Raw genomic sequence first — 17,554 nt, 5'->3', positions numbered from 1 at the left:
TTTCTTTTGGAGGGTAGGATGCCACATCTCCTGTACCATGAAGCCCTTCAATGGTAGCCCCCCACCCTAGGTCAGATGCATCTGTATGCATGCACTGGATTGGGGTAGGGGTAGGGGGTTGAAATGGAAGGCCTAGGTTCATTTGTACTTGTTAAATCCAACACCTTAGTTCTGCTTTGAGGCAGAGTAAGAGTGTAATTTGAAACTCTAGAGGGTGTTCGTGTTGAGACCAAACAGTCTTCAAGTACCACTGCAGTTTTCGCATATGCATTCTGGCCAAAGGCAGCATAGGGATGGTGGCTGCCATCAGCCCCAGGACCCTTAAGAATTGTCTTGCAGATATCTGCTGAATCTGCATTAGATCTCGGAAGTAGGCAGAGAGGGAGAGAAATTACAGTTGTGTACACTTACCATAAATGTAGATGTTCGAGTGTATTCACTGTTGCAGTCATTACATTTGGGTTATCTGCTTCCAGTAGCCTTCAGTAGGCCTGAACAAAGTCTTGGGTCCTACGTTGGTTGCTGTCTCTTCTTCCGTGACGTCAGGTCATCAGGGGTATAAAACATGCAGCCGTCATTACATCAGTTTTTCTTGCCTCAGATGTCAGGTGCCCCCCTAATGGGAAGCAATTAAATCTATAAATATACAAGGTTATACCTCAAACATAAAAGCAAATACACCAAAAATATTTTAAGCATTGAAAAGAAGAGAAGAGGTACAGCCAAAAAAAGTCAGGGAGCTGGAGGAAGGGCAACCAGGACTGCAACAGTGAATACACTCGACCATCTACATTTATGTTAAGTGTACACAACTGTACTATGTTCTTCATGTTTCACTGTTGCAGTCATTACATTTGGGTAGATTCTCAAAGCTAAGGGAGGAGGAATTTAGATAGCATTAGGACCAGCTATAAGGCCCTGAAAAACTGCAGTGGGAAAGCCAGCTCTGAATTTAGAGAAAATTGGCAAATGGTAATGCTTGGTAAAAGTATGTACAGGACTCCAGGTAGCAGCTTCTAGGATGTTCCCGGTAGGTACGCCTCCGAGAAAGGCTGTAGAGGTAAATGCAGCCCTGGTTGAGTGGGGTCTGATCTCCTGTGGGATAGGTTTTCCATTGTGCTTATAGCAGAAATTAATGCAATGGCCTATCCATTTGGAAATGTTTTGCTTTGAAATAGCCTTCCCCCCTGTCCCTGCAGCAATTGCGACCAGCAGTTGTTCAGATTTACTTTGAGGTTTAGTCCTATCCAAGTAGAATCTAAGTTGTCTGTGCACATCTAAAGAGTGCAGTATCCGGGTCTCCTTTGTTCTGTGGATTAGGAAAGAAGGTTGGCAAATTAATGGACTGATTAAAGGCCACACTGGATACAACCTTTGGTATGAAAGGGGAATTGGTCCTGAGGGACACCCTGTCCGCATGAAAGATGATGAAAGGCTCCACTGCCATAAGGGCCTGTAATACAGATACCTTCTTGATGAAGTGATGGCTAAAAGGGAAGCTGTTTTCCAAGAAAGGAATTTTAAATCTGCAGTAGCAGCTGGCTCGAAAGGAGGAAGGGTGAGTTTCTCCAATACAAAGTTAAGGTCCCAGACTGGAGTTGGAGCCCTCCTGAGTAGTCTTAAATTTTTGGCCCCTCTGAGGAACTGCTTGAGCAGTGGATGAGAGAAGGGGAAAGGCTCTGTGTTATAATGAGCTGAAATGGCTGAGGCATGAATTTTTATTGAGGAAAAAGAATGGCCCTTGCGAAGCATCTCAATTAAGTACTGTAAAATCTGAGGTAAATTGGGCACTGCTGTGCTCATCCCTTGAGATTGGTTCCAGGCACAGAATCTTTTCCATTTTTCTGCATAAGATTTTCTAGAACTAGGCCCCCTTGCCTCCAAAATGACATCCATCACTGGTTTACTGAGGATTGGTAAAGGAGAGCTTAGGTAATTAGGCAGACTGCTAGGTTCAGTGTTTGAAGCTGAGGGTGTGGAATCTGGTTCTAATGCTGAGACAGCAGGGTAGGAGTCTGAGGCAGGTGCCATGGGGCCAACAGTGACACACTGCGCAGGAGGGGGTACCAGTGTTGGTGTGGCCAGGCTGGTGCAATCAAAATAATCCTTGGTTTGTCTTGTTTGATCTTTAGTAGTACTTTGGGGAGCAAAGGCAGAGGAGAAAAGGCATAAACTGATAGGTTTTTCCAGCTGAAGGACAGAGCATCCACCTTCCAAGCTTGTCTATGGGGAGTCCTTGCCATTTGATAGTTCTGGGGGTAGGCAAACAGGTCTATATCTGGGCTCCCCCATTTGCTTGTCAACATGTTGAAAATCCTTGGTTCCAGTTTCCACTCATGTGGGTCCATGAGATTTCTGCTTAGTCTGTCTGCCAGTGTATTTAGTTTTCCTGGCAGGAACTGAGCTTGTAGATGCACTTGGTAGCTCAAGACTGTGTTCCACAATGCCATGGCTAGACTGCAGCGGGGGTAAGAATGTTTGTTTATGTACCACATAACAGTGGTGTTGTCCGTCTTTACCATTAATTGTCCTGGAAGAATGTGGTCTTTGAAGGCTGTCAGGGCATTCTGTACAGCTAACATTTCCTTATGATTGATGTGAAGGTGCATTTGAATTGGGTTCCATTTGCCCTGAATGTACTTTCTTGCCAGGTACGCCCCCCATGTATAGTCTGATGCGTCTGTTGTTAGGGTTTGGACGGCAGGGGTTAGTGTGAATAGTAATCCCTTGTTTTGGTGGCAAGCCTCAGCCCACCAAAGGGACTCGAGGCGTAGACAAGGAATGATAGGAATCATTGCTTCTAGATCCTGAGAATGTTGACACCATAAGCTTTTTAGATAGCATTGTAGTTTCCTCATATGCAGTCTTGCATATGGAATTAGAAGAATGCAGGAGGCCATGAACCCCAAGGCTTGTAGTATTTGCGTTGCAGATAGCAGGGTTTTTGTGGCCACTTGTTTGAAGTAGGTTGTCAAGTGAATTTGTTTCTCTGGCGTGAGTAAAGCCATCTGGGAAGTTGTATTCAAGCTTGTTCCCAGGAATATAATTTGTTGACAGGGTAGCAGGTGTGATTTCTTTTTGTTTACGGTGTACCTCAGACAGGTCAGCAAAAGCCAGATGACTCAAAAGTATGTCCTGGCTTTCTGCCTGAATTAGACAATCGTCCAGGTATTGGTATATTTGAATATTTCTTTGCCTGCAAAATGCAATAACTGGAGCTAGGCACTTTGTGAATACCCTGAGCTAAGTAGATAAGCCAAAGGGCAGTGTAGAGAACTGATAGTGCACGTAGCCTGCTTTGAAGCGTAGGTATCTTCTGCAAGATTCCCTGATTGGGATGTGCAGGTATTCTTCCTTTAAATTTAGTGTTCACCAGAAAATACACTGCCACGGCTTGGATTCCCTCGCAAAGTTCTTTATTTGAACAATTCACACACGTTAAAAGATTGAGCGCTTTCTTCCCTATGCCCAGGGATTTCATCAGAATCTGTGTCTAATACCATTATCCCCCTTTATATACTCTAACAATTATGACATCACTAATTGACCAATAAAAAATTGTGTTTAAAGTGCAATTAAAGTGCCCCATACCTCAGTGTAAAACCTTCTGTTGTAAAAGGCTTAAAACATTCTATTAAAATACATAATTCCCTAAAAACATTTTTTATTATTCACATAAATATCTTCCAATCCATTTCCCACCTTTTAAAATACTTACATTAAAAATTTTTATTTCTTAAACTCCATTTTTTATACAATATAGGCTTGATGGATAGTGTTTCATTTAACCCTGGGGTTTGGCTTGCTTGTAACTTAATTTACCATCTTGTTTCTCTTTCTTCTATATGGCTTCTATAATCTCCACCCCTAGGGTTTTGTGACGCTTTTCTAAAATGCCAAAACTAAACTCTTTAAAGTTCAGGCAGATTATAGAATGCCTATATAGGGCATTATTGACATTCTTAGTAGATATTTGGTATGTGTGTGTTCATATATCCTGTCCCTCAATCGTCTTTCAGTTTTACCTACATAAAAACTGGGACAGGATTTACACATAGCCAAATATACTACTCCTGTAGTCTGACAGTTTCCCATTTCAAATCTAACAGTAGTCCTTAATGAGTTGTTAATGGTAATGTTCTCTTTTGTACAAATATGCTTACATTGGGAACAGTTTCCACATTTTGTAGTACCATACCTACCCTTATTTTTGTGACCATTTCAAAAATCTTTTAATTTAGGGCCTATTTTGTACACAAAACTTGGTTTTGAACCCCCTATAGCCCATAACTTCGGATTATTTCTAAGAATAGCCCAATGTTTTTCTACCTCAAATGCTTTACTCCCATATGGAATAACCATAGCCTTCTCATATCTATTATTTTCTTCTTCTATTTTATTTTTATTTTTACTTTCTTCTATAGCACTAAAATTCCCTAATAGGGGCTTATATTTTTCCCCCATTCACTTCTTACATATCCAACATATTCATCTATAATTTTTGTTGGGTACCTTCTCTCTTGAAATAATTTTGCTGCTATCAATAATTCATCCTTTATGTCCTCTTCCTTGGAAGTCATTCTTGCTATTCTTATTAATTGTCATTTAATAATACTATTTTTTTGTCTTACTGGGTAAAATAAGGGTAGGTATGGTACTACAAAATGTGGAAACTGTTCTAAATGTAAGCATATTTGTACAAAAGAGAACATTACCATTAACAACTCATTAAGGACTACTGTTAGATTTGAAATGGGAAACTGTCAGACTACAGGAGTAGTATATTTGGCTATGTGTAAATCCTGTCCCAGTTTTTATGTAGATAAAACTGAAAGACGATTGAGGGACAGGATATATGAACACACATACCAAATATCTACTAAGAATGTCAATAATGCCCTATATAGGCATTCTATAATCTGCCTGAACTTTAAAGAGTTTAGTTTTGGCATTTTAGAAAAAGTGTCACAAAACCCTAGGGGTGGAGATTATAGAAGCCATATAGAAGAAAGAGAAACAAGATGGCAAATTAAGTTACAAGCAAGCCAAACCCCAGGGTTAAATGAAATACTATCCATCAAGCCTATATTGTATAAAAAAATGGAGTTTAAGAAATAAAAAAATTTAATGGAAGTATTTTAAAAGGTGGGAAATGGATTGGAAGATATTTATGTGAATAATAAAAAATGTTTTTAGGGAATTATGTATTTTAATAGAATGTTTTAAGCCTTTTACAACAGAAGGTTTTATACTGAAGTATGGGGCACTTTAATTGCACTTTAAACAATTTTTATTCATCAATTAGTGATGTCATAATTGTTATAGAGTATATAAAGGGGGATAATGGTATTAGACACAGATTCTGATGAAATCCCTGGGCATAGGGAAGAAAGCGCTCAATCTTTTAACGTGTGTGAATTGTTCAAATAAAGAACTTTGTGAGGGAATCCAAGCCGTGGCAGTGTATTTTTTTGTGTAAACTGTGGACTTGTACACTGTTGGGCTCATTTTTGCATTCTTATTTTAAATTTAGTGTTGCCAACCAGGCATCTTTGCTTAGCATAGGAAGCAACTGGTGAAGAGTCAGCATCTTGAATTTTGAAATCACCAAAAAGGTGTTGTCCAGGATAGGACATCATGAATTGTCTTTTCTGGGTACCGGGAAAAATCTCGAGTAGAAACCTTGTCCCTTTTCTTCTTCTGGTACCAACTGAATAACCCCTATGCTTGAGAGAGAGAGTAATAGCTTTTGGGCCTCTGCCCACTGATTTGGAGGTAGATCCAGCCAACCGCTTGGAGTTGGTAACGTGTGGAAGTGAAATCTGTATCCTTGGGACACTATTTAAAACCCATTTGTCCTGGGTAATGAGTCTCCAGTTCTTTGCATAAAGTTAAATTTTTTCCCCCCAAAGGGGCAGTCAGTTGAGAAGTGCTTGGAAGTTTTAAAAAGAAGTCATAGAGACAATTTACCATAGGGGGGAGTTTTATTACCCCCAGATTTGGAAGTGGAGGCCCCCCACTGCTTAGTCCTGTGCATCCCCTGGTACTCAAGCCTGGGTGCTCTGCTGGATCTGGGTTTGGACTGAGAAGGTCTGAAAGAGGCAGGAGAGGACCAATTCTTTGAAGGCCAAATCCTACTAAATATTGGAGGTTGTACTTGTAAAAAATCTTCAACAGTTTGCATAGATTTAGCTTTTTCCTCCATCATTTTAAGAACTTCTTCTGCCCTGTTGCCAAACAGACGGTCCTGATTTAAGGGAGCATCCAGTAATTTTGCTTTAACATGATCTGACAAGGATTGCTCCTTAAGCCAAGCATGCCCTCTAAGTAAAGAGCCAGTTACCGCTGCCCAGCAAGATGCCTCTAGTGAATCAAAACCACATTGCAATGTATGTTTACCAACTTGTTCAGCAGAATGTATTAAATCCTGTAAATCCTTATTTTCAGCACAATCAGGAAACAACATAATTTTCTGTTTAAACAATCCAATAATATGCAGCTGACACTTTAACATATGAAACTGGCAATTCAAGGCCCTAATGGCCAAAGTTGCAGAAGTGTATACCTTCTTACCCCATCTATCCAGCACCCTGGAGTCTCTATCACAGGGGGTAGGATTTTTGGCAGTAGTAGCTTTAATGCCCTTGGGTCCCTGTGAAACGGTTTCAGGATCTGCAGTAGGATTTTTGAAAAGGAACTTGTGAGAGTCAGGAACCCTGTAATATGTATCAGGTTTTCTGGAAGAAGGAGGTAAAGAATCAGGGGCCATGCTAGATTCCGAAAAGGCATCATCAACAATGTCCAGTACAGGAGGTATAGCTAAAGGCCTGTGCTGGGGAAGGAGTAAGAAATCCCTAAGCCTCTTTTTAGAATCAGAGAAATCCTGACTTTCCCAACGAAAATGCTCCCTGAGAGTACGCAAGGTTTCACCAAAAGAGAAATCCTCTGTGGGAGAAGCAGAGGGAATAGAGTCCTCAGCATCAGAATCCTCATAGGTAGATAAGGGTAAATCCTGGGCATCAGAGGAAACAGAAATTTCAGAATCCTGGTCAGAAGTATCATAAGCAAACTCAGTCCTAGGTCTCTTAGAGGGGGACGGTTGGCTTCGCCTGATTAAAGTAATAAGATCTTCAGTCATTCTTATCATTCGTTTTTTAGAAACAGAGGCCTGACCATGCGGTCTGGGCGCCAGTTTTCTAGGCATGGTTTGAGTTTTAGGCCTTGAAGAAGAAGATGGCGTCTGTTTAATATGCAAGTCAGTAGGCCTGAATACACCCTCAGAAGCCGGTGCCTGCATAGTGGCTCCGGACCCATCCAAGGTAGAGACATCTGCAGGTTCCACAGTTGAAGCATCACGCGGCATACCGGACTCCGAATGGGTCACAGTAGAGGCCTGCGAATCTGAAGTAGTGGGTATCAGGGGCTGCAAAAACGCCTCACTAAGTACCAGCGAACTGAGTGGGGAAGGCAGTACCACATTGTTGGAGCCATTTCGGTCATGAAAGGTCTGTCTTTATCTTTGCATTTTTTCGGAATGTCGGTAGTCGAATGGCTTACCGAAGACATATCAGGATAATTGAATTGAGCACCAAAATATTTAGAAGTGCAAATATACCTATGATGGATAGTTCATGGTTTAAATAAGGCACAAAACTGACAGCAAGGTACATCGTGGTCAGGGCCTAGGCAAGGAATACAGTATGAATGAAAATCTTTATGAGGTATTTGCTTTCCACAAGAAATGCAATTATTTACTTTTACAGACATCGGATTAGAGCAAGAAAAAGTTTCCCCAATGGGGTACTTAGCTTTTAGTTGAAGACTTCGGTTCTGAAACTAGAAAACGAAAATTTCAGGAGTCAGCCGACTGGCACTTGCAAACTGCTTCTGCTTTGGGCACTGCACGACAAGAAAAACTGATGTAATGATGTCGGCTGCATGTTTTATACCTCTGACGACCTGATGTCACAGAAGAAGAGACAGCAACCAACGTAAGACCCAAGACTTTGTTAATCAGGCCGACTGAGGGCTTCTGCAAGCAGATAACCCAATTGTAATGACTTCAACAGTGAAACACGAAGAACATCTTTGTCATGAGGGAGAAATGCCCGCATCAGGTCTGTTCTGATCCTGCAGCCCAGAAAGATTTTGTCCTGCTGGGGGGTATAGTGATGATTTTAGAAAATTGAGGGTGAACCCCAGGCTCTGAAGCAGGGAAATGGTGTACTGCAGATGGTTTTGTAGGGTGTCCTCTCCTTCTGCTAGGATGAGGATGTCATCTAGGTAGGAATAAATTTGGACACCTTTGGTTCTGCAAAAGGCTAGAGTTGAAACTAGGCATTCTGTGAAAACTCTGGGTGCAGTAGATAAACCAAAGAGCAAGGCTGTAAATTGAAAGTGTGGACAGGGCCAAGTGAAACGCAAGTATTTTCTGTGGGAGGGTTTCATTGGGATATGGAAGTATGCCTCCTTCAGTTCAAGTGTGGCCATAAAAGCCTGAGCAGGCAATAGTGAAAGAAGGGTTTATAGGGATAACATTTTTAATGATGGAACTTTTAGGAATAGGTTAAGAAAGGACAGACCCAGTATTGGTCTCCAAGGGCCATCTTATTTGGGGACAAGAAATAATCTTGAGTAAAAGCCTTTTCCTTCCTGTCTTGGGGGGACAGGTTTTACAGTTCCGTGATGCAGAAATCCTGCAGGACCTGTGGAATAAGATACAGTTGATTTTTTGGAGGGAATGGAATGCCCTTTGTAAAGGGCTTTTCCTTCAAGGAGAGGAAATATCCTTCTTATACTACTGCCAGCACCCAGTGGTCTGAGGTGATGGATCTCCACAGGGGAAGGCAGTGGGACAGCCGGGATGACAAGGGGAGGTGGGGAAGGCAGTACCACATTGTTGGAGCCATTTCGGTCATGAAAGGGCTGTTTTTGAGTAGGCTGTGAGGCTGCTGTTCTGGAGGTGGTCTGCCTCCTGGTTCCTTTCCTGTGCCTAGACGAGGATGGAGTAGCAGAGGAAGGTGTTCTTCTGACAAAGGTAATTTCTGTAATATTTAGGAATGAGAGACACCAGCAGGTGCTTGATGTCTTGAAGCTCTCTACTTTTCTCCTGAAGGTTTTTAAAAAGGTCTACAAACTGTTTACCAAACAGGAGGTTGTGGTCTAAATGGGCAACTAGAATTTTTGACTTGAAGTCCTCTGGTAGGGGTTGAAAGTGTAGCCATGAATATCTATGTAGTACAGATGCAGTAGCAGTGGACCCTGCAGAGGCCTCTGCTGCATCATAACTGCATCTAATAAATAAAATGTCTGGCCATTTGAGAAACCAAGGACAGTTTTGATGCTATTTCTGTCTTGGTAGGACAGTCGGGTATGAATGACAGGAGGGTAAAAGCTTAGGATACCAGGTTCAAAGCACATTTTATCATATGGGTTTGGTAGTTGATAGCTCTGAAGGCTAAGGTGGAAGAGATATAAACCTTTTTGCCTATCCTGCCCATGTTTTTACTGTCTTTGTCAGTAGGTAACAGAGACATTGAGGGAATCAGTCTTGATTGCTTGTCAGGGGATGCAGCAATTGCTGCTGGGTCAGTCATGGGTGGTATGACCAGGAATTTTTGCTCATCTGGCACTTTATAGAAACGGTCAGGCCTCTTAGGGGCCGGAGGCTGAGAGTCTGGGTTTTTAGATGTTGCTGACAATGCATCAAGGCAGGCAGGGATAACTGGAGGGATGGCTGAAGTGAAGGAAGATTCCACTTGAAGCAACTCGAAGCATCTCTCTTGAGTTTCAGTCATTTGGGAAATGTCCCATTTAAAATATTATTTTGTTTTTGTGATGGTCTCCCCTAAAGGTGATATCCTCTGGTAGAGAGTCCCCTTCTACAGATTCTTCAGTATTCTAAAGGGGAGGCTATTTGTGATGAATAAATAATGGATTCATCTAAAAATGAGTAGTAAGCCTCCTGTTGTTCTTCCCCCTTCATGGGCGGTGGGAGGGAGGAGAGAAGCAGCTGAGGCAGGCATAGGACTGAGAACAGGAATGGTAGCGGGAGAAGTGGATGAGGGCCTAAAGGTCATGAAGGCCTGCATCAAGGAGTCGGTGAATGATTGCCAGTCTGGAATATACCATCTGCGGGTGGAGGTAGGTGCTTAGTTTTCTGCTTCCTTTTCAAAGGAGTAGCTTTAGGAGAAGGTCTAGTTTCAGGGGTCTGAATAGAAGTTGGGACTTCAGGCAAGGGCATCCAGGTTGTTTGTCCAGCACTGTCTGGTTCCCCCTCAACATTGGTTGGGACTGACATCTGAACTGTCTCCGTGGACGCCCTGGCCGTAACTTCTGAAGCGGCTTCCACGAGGGGAGTCGTCGAAGTAGTAGACTCTAATGGACGTCCCTCAACTCCTAAATCGGAAGCTGGCGGGCTGTCTGATGCCGGAGAGACAGAAGTACTAGGCCTTGGAATTTTGGCCTTTTGCTGTGGTGCCAACTCAGGATCCATCCTGAGCACTAGCTTTTTTAGCCTCTGGTTTTCTAAATATAGATTTAGGGTGGCCAAACGGCTTCAGAGTGTCTTAGGTATGAAAGACTGACAAATCGGGCAAGAGGTACAGTTGTGTTCTCAGCCTAGGCAGAAAATATAACAGTCGTACATATCCTTATGTGGAATCTAGTGCCCGCATCGGCATTTACCCTTCTTAGCGGACATCGGCTAACGGTAGGGTACAGCAAACCAAGCTCAAGCAGAATTTAAAACAAAATCCCTAACGGGGTACTTAGCTTTAGAAGTCTTCAAAATAGAGGAGTGAAGTGATCAATGTGACGGTTGACTGCAGCTGAAAAGTTCTGAGGTCTGTGCATGCAGACATCACATTTAAGGTCCCTGGTTTATGGCCCTACGTGTGACATCCCACGCACCTACAGCAACCAGGCTTAAGCTTTTGTATAAGGAGCAGACGTTCGGGTCACCTGAGGCGGAGACTCCCACATTAAGTATACTGCAACATAGGAATAGAAGGACATCAACGTAGTCTATTAACCATGTCTCTCATGCTGATAGATAATGAATTCCCCTGGATGACACCAGAAATGAAACCACTTATTAAACTCAATCATTTTCTGATCCTCCTTGGTGAAGGCAAAATGTAGTCCAATGTAAGACATGTAACAGTCTGTGACACACATTCGGAGAGATCCACAATGTCCATTTTTCATATAGTTCAGTGAGGTACATCTCAGGTCATTTACACCCACATGGGCTATGACAGAATCATACTGGTAACCTGTGGTGCACTGACTTGAGTGTGTGCATGATACTACAGATCCTTGCTCTAGACAGACAACTACCCATTACTTTCTCTTTGTCCATTGTTCAGCCTGTTGAGTGGGGCATGTGTGTGTCATATAATAGAATCCCCTATGACAAGGGTATTAGGTAAAGTATTTGCTTCCCTTATGGGCTATGTTCGAATGGGATCATTGGCTGTAGGTTTATGTGTGGTGTTAGGTATTGATTTTGGTGTATGCTTTAGTGGTTGACGAGGATAGGTGTTGCCGTTTGATGACTTAGAAGGCCTCTGAGGTATGGAGAAGTTTTTATAAGTGCCTCAGCATAAGTAGGTCTGTGTGTGTGATGAGTGGTATGTGTGAAAGACGAAGTGTGTGTGTTCTTGACAACTTTGTTTGCAAGCAAGAATTTTGCCTCCACAGAATTATGTATGTTCATCTCTCACATAATGTGTTAGCTTCTTTAAGGATTAAAAGGTCTGGCTTCAGACTGACCAATGTACTGGAAGTATGATGTCTCGGAGCACTGATGGCAAGAAAGAACTGAAACAATGGTACCAGCTGGGGACCCTTTATTCACTTATGTCCTGACATCAGAAAGGAGACCATCCACCTGGTCCAAGACAGGGAAATAAATCTCTGGTATTCAAGCCAGCCAAGGGCTTCCAAGGCAGAGAATTCCAAATGTTACTACTATAACAGTGAATAATGACAAACGTTAATTTTTTTTTTTCACAGTTCTGCCCAAAACTGGACTCTCTACGTGGAGGAAAGAGGTCTGAAACCTATAATAAGCCAATGAAAAACTTACAAGTCAACCTTCAGATGACTGACAAGAAGGAATACCTACTTAGTCGGAGCCTACTTTCTTAGTACCTACAAGTTGGCCTGTCCTCGTGGACAAAAAATGATTCATATAAAGATTCCTCCACCTTAGAAGAAGACAGTCTTTTATAACTAGCTTCTCTGCAGGGGGAAGATACATTAAGAATGCTCCTATTTCAAAAGTAAATATTAAGATGTTCCTAGGGGAAACAGATGGAATAAGATCACCAGTCCACAGTTGACTTTATCAGTTAAAGTGTCTCACTAAAGATAGGATCACATCACACTGGGAAGTACATAAGAAAGACTCATTACGCCTGACCGTCTCAAGAAAGACTCATTACGCCTGACCGTCTCAAGAAAGACTCATTACGCCTGACCGTCTCAAGAAAGACTCATTACGCCTGACCGTCTTAAGAAAGACTCATTACGCCTGACCGTCTCAAGAAAGACTCATTACGCCTGACCGTCTCAAGAAAGACTCATTACACCTGTCTCAAACAATGACCAAGATAAGAATGACTCATTAAGCCTGTTGTCTAAAACACACAGATTGAGATAAGGAAAATTCTAAGCCTGTTTGTCTCAAAAACAAGGACCTTAGTGCTCCCTGATTCAGCATCCAATGAGGACTTAAGAGTAGAAGAGAAACAGTCAGTGCTGGCTGATGTTCACAAATCCTTCCATGTGGATCTTCCACTATACAAATGCACAGGGGAGGTTGTCTGATGGCTATAATGCTGAAGCACACAGGCGGTCTGTTTTGAGCCTAGGGTTGATATCCAGCTGCAGTGTTGTTTAATTTCCTGCACTCACTCAGCCTCCTTCCACCATATCATGAATACGCTTTTACAAATCAGCATCATGGCAGGGACGCTGAAGGTATAGGAACACATACAGAAGAACTAGCAGGGAATGCTGTCAGCTCTAATACAAGCAATTGGATTAGATCCTCCAAGTCCCAAGGCTGCAGCCAAAATGCTCTGGGGACTTGAAGACGCACACCAAACACTAACAAAGCTTTTGTTTGAATTGGCATTGAAAAAGGGGCAGTGGCCACTCTCAAAGCCTAACTGTGGCTGCCAAAAAGTACCTCACCAACCACAAACTAAGCAGTAAGCAAAGCTTGGTATCTCATGCTCCCTTAATGCATGTATCTCAAGCTCCTGTATTAGGTCATGTAACAGGTCTTTAGCTGACACTTGCACTGGCTGTTCTCCATCACTGCCAATCACTGCACAAAGTCTGCATCTGACTTAACTTTACTCCTAGGTTTCAATAGTGCAGGGAAGTGTAAGAACTTACAAAAACAGTCAAGGTGCAGTGGATCAAAAGAAAAAAGTAGTTTTAGTGGTCAGCTCTGCCACTATTGTGATGACCAAAAGCACACAGCACCTCCATTTCCTAGACAATGAAAAAATAAACACACTGAAGCACATTTAGAGATGGTCTGAACTATGCAGATAACTAGAAAGAAGTGGGAATTTTGAAAGTGTGACCCTTAATACTAGTGCTGGAACACTTAAGCAGACGCTAACAGGGTACACATGCCGAAGTGCAAAATCCTTGAGATTTAAAACAACAGCTGCAAACAAAGCACAGGACAGATGTGATAAATGGGTTATATTAACTACAAAGACCCCATCAAATAAGACATACTAGTTTTATGCATACTTCTGAAAACTCAAACATAATACTGGTGTTCATGTTGTTCTTATTATTCATTTTATGGCCACTAATGCAATGACTGCATACCCATATATGCTACTTAGGCTATTAGATACAACTAGGTTTGCCGTTTTTTATGAGTGACACTCTTATGGAAATAACCAGAGTACATCTAAAGAAAAGGATATAATTTGATCATAAAATATTATAGACAAAAGACCACAATACTAACATAAAGCCAAAAAACAAGACACTTGTTTTACTGAGGTCCTGTCGCTACATAACAGGATTCAAATCACAATGATCAATTAATGTAACTGCTCATAAATTAATATTTTCAACTGCGCACAGAAAATACCTGATTTTTGAGAAGATAATGCAACAACCAAGGCAGGATCAATTTCACAGGGCAAACCAGCAGCTGACGAGAGTTCATAGACATTCATTGCAACCTATGATAGGAAGTATAACGGATATTAGAAAGCACATCAATTTATCAAATTATCCACTTATACTTCACACATACAGTAATGAATGGAAAGTTTAAGCACTGGAAACACAAACTGCTAATTTTGCTGGAACAGGTAAGCAAGGCAACAGAAAGCTAACAATTATGGATGAAATCACATGGAATAAAAACGCAGAAGAATTATTCCACGTTGCATATTTTCTAAGAATCTATATAATACAAAGTAAGAAAATACAAAGAAAGTGGTAAAGGTAAAAAAGCAACTACTGCAGTTTCTTTAAAGAGGATTAAAATCAGGACAAAAGTGATTACCAACTTGCTAGCTCAAGAAAAACAGCCACTGATCTGATTTCACAAATTCTGAAATGGCTGCCATTTCTTGCCTAGAGGTATTGGTCTAAAAAACATAAATCAGAATAATGATTTTGGTTAAATGGATTTTTCTACACCTGCCATGATGAACCGAGTATAACCTGTGGTCCAATGCCCCCTTCCTCCCAGGTGGAGAGAAAATATCAGTCTCCAGGATATTCCACTTCAAGTAAGTAACTACCAGGTTGTTTCACCTTAGGAGGCAGTTTCTACAGTTCAGTGTCCTACTTGACGTTATGGCCAAAAGTCCTACCTGACCATATAACTGCCCCCACTTTATTCTCAAATATACTGAAAAAGCTGTCTTGACATAAGCCCCCAGTGTCCTATTATCTTAAGGGAAACACATTTTTACTCTACAAAAGCATACACACAACACCCACTGTGTAATTTTGTACCGGAACAAGAATCCAAGCATTGGTACTAGGACAGAACCCGCAGCTTTCTATTCTTCCTAGCATCAGAGGTAAGTATCAATGCTGATTTTTAAAAATGCTGCATTAAATTCAGCCTTAAAATGTATATTTTTATCAACAGATCCTTTGAGTGTCTGATTTGTGTTAACAGACAGTACCAAAAGTAATTTTACTTTTTTTTTATATATATACAAAAATGATCAAGTTACTTGCTTTTGAGAGTTAGTGCTTCCTCTTTCACACACTGTCCCAAATTATGAATGTTCCATTCCAAAACCAACATATTTTGCTATTTAACGAATAGCAGCACAGTACTTACCAATGCATATGAATCTATACTCTTAGTATACACACAAAGGAAGGTCATGCCCACCTGTGCCCCCTACAAACTCCCTGGATCAGGTAAGTTCATACATCTACTAGGGGTACAAACATACTGGACTTGATCCTCTTAACCATTTGAGGACACTGCAGTCACCCCAGTTGAAATGTCCTCTCTGGTAAAGGCTGTTTCCTTTGCAATGAAAATCAAACCTGGGAATCCAGCTAACCATAAAACTTAGAAATTATTCAAAGGTAAACTTCCTACTATGAAGTGACAATCTGACAGAATTTCAAGCCTCACCCAAACCCTGAGAACACAATTACCAATGCAGAATTGTTCACAGACACACTATACAATAATGTTAATAAATGCATAGAGGCAGCTGTGCCTACCAAAAATAAGCTCAGAACAAACTCAAAACAACCACCCTGGTGGAATCCAAAGAAAAGGCTCTACAACATACGGAATTAAGTTACAGCAAAATCAGGAAATTAAATGCCCAAAAGGATTAAAAAACCTCTCAGCAATCTACACAAATGAATCAGAGGATAAATCAAGTCTACCAAAGCCAGTTTTGAGGTATAAATAGCCTCCCAGACCAAGGACAACTACAAGGCTTTGTTTCGCCACATTTGTAACCTCAAAGGCTGTACACAACAACAGACACAGATAATTGTGAAGCGAGCCATTTACACGGAGTAGGAAGAGGCAGCAAATCTATTGGCTAACAAATGCAACTCCAGTTTTACACCCCCCCCCCCAACAGTTAACCCTCAATAAATACCACTGAACATAAACACCCCAACCATCATTAGAGAACAGGTCTCTCAAAGCCCAAGACGATAACATTGACAGGCCCCAATAATATCCCAGGATGACTCCTAATTAGCATGAAACATGACCTATCAGGACTACTTGAGTCACTACTTCACCATACCATCCAGTCAGGCTTTGTACCATGTGAACAGAAAACTGCAACAGTCATCCTTTTGCATAATGATGGACCTTCTACTGACCCCATAAATTACAGACTCACTAGTCTCACATGCAAAGCCGTGGAATGAATCATCATGGAGATGGTTAATAATGAGCTTGAAAACCTCAGAATAATAAATCCTACCCAGTTTGGTTTTGTCAAGGAAAGATCATGCCTATTCAATCTAGCAGACGTCCCACAGAAGGTCACCAAGGCAACAGATGAGGGCAAAACAGGGAGTACTGCATATCCTGGAAGGGGTTATTATCTTGGGGGGGGGGGGTGGGAGGATGGCCTAATGGTTAAGGTGTTTGCCTAACAAACACAAGATACAGGGTTTGAATCTCACAGGGGATAATTGGCTAGGCTTAAAATGGCTCACAAGGGCAGTTAGCCTTGTACTAATCTATGAACCTCTTAACCTGGCCAAAGCATCTTGATACAATACCAATCTCAGCCATTGTAAACAAGCTCAGACAATTACGCATAAACCCTACATTACATGCTGGACTTTCAGCTGGCTCTCAGATAGAACCCAGGAAGTTAGACTAGGAGAATCCATCTCCATAAAGAGGCCAGTCATTAGCGGAGTCCCTTAGGGCTCACTTCTGAAGCCTCTTCTTTCTGGCATCTACTTCTTGGAAGGCAAGGCGAATGTCAAGGGCCTCTAGATGACCAAGTTTGCAGATGACTGCAAACTGAATGCAGTAAAAGAACCACCCTCAAGAACGTCAATACCCTCCAGGAAGGTCAAATACCAGCAAATAACTGGTGGCATAGACGCAGTTTAAATCTCGATGCCAAGAAACGCATAATAGCACCCTTTGGGAAGTCAGCTACTCCACTAAACTACCTCAATGACAACACACCGCTAACAGTAGACCTAGTAGTCAGGGATCTGGGGACATGTAGACAGTAACCTGGCTTCTGAGCAACATGTGTCTAAGGCAGCAAAGAAATCATTCTATGTTGCTCAACTTATAAGTAAGGATACAGCATCTAGGTCTAAGAAATCATCATTCCACTATAACATTCATCAAACCTATCAGCCCGTTTCAGTATATACCTGACCAGGCACATGCAACAACTGGAATGCCCACAGAGGTTCTTCACAAAAAAAAATATAGTGTGTTAACAATATATCCTATGTGGATCACCCAAAAGCCCTATCCATGTACCAGACTGCTGAGAGGTAATCTACATCTGGTATACAAGGCATCCCA

The 17,554-nt window shown here is 41.7% G+C and overlaps 1 protein-coding gene across 4 annotated transcripts in view; it reads right to left on the bottom strand.

Moving 5' to 3' along the window:
- NCKAP1 (NCK associated protein 1) overlaps positions 1-17,554 on the bottom strand; it is a gene marked incomplete in the record, with an annotated part of 2,707,503 nt that overhangs the window by 372,311 nt on the left and 2,317,638 nt on the right. For all 4 annotated transcript variants that reach the window (XM_044075245.1, XM_044075246.1, XM_044075247.1 and 1 more), the window contains 1 exon segment: positions 14,132-14,225. In XM_044075245.1, coding sequence (XP_043931180.1) covers positions 14,132-14,225 — 94 coding nt within the window.

This window comes from Protopterus annectens, chromosome 6.part0 (genome assembly GCF_019279795.1).
Source record: "Protopterus annectens isolate FY-2018-M chromosome 6.part0, PAN1.0, whole genome shotgun sequence".
Classification (NCBI taxonomy): Eukaryota; Metazoa; Chordata; order Ceratodontiformes; family Protopteridae; genus Protopterus; species Protopterus annectens.
Note: the sequence above shows the minus strand (reverse complement) of the source record. Positions and strands in the feature narration are given on the sequence as shown.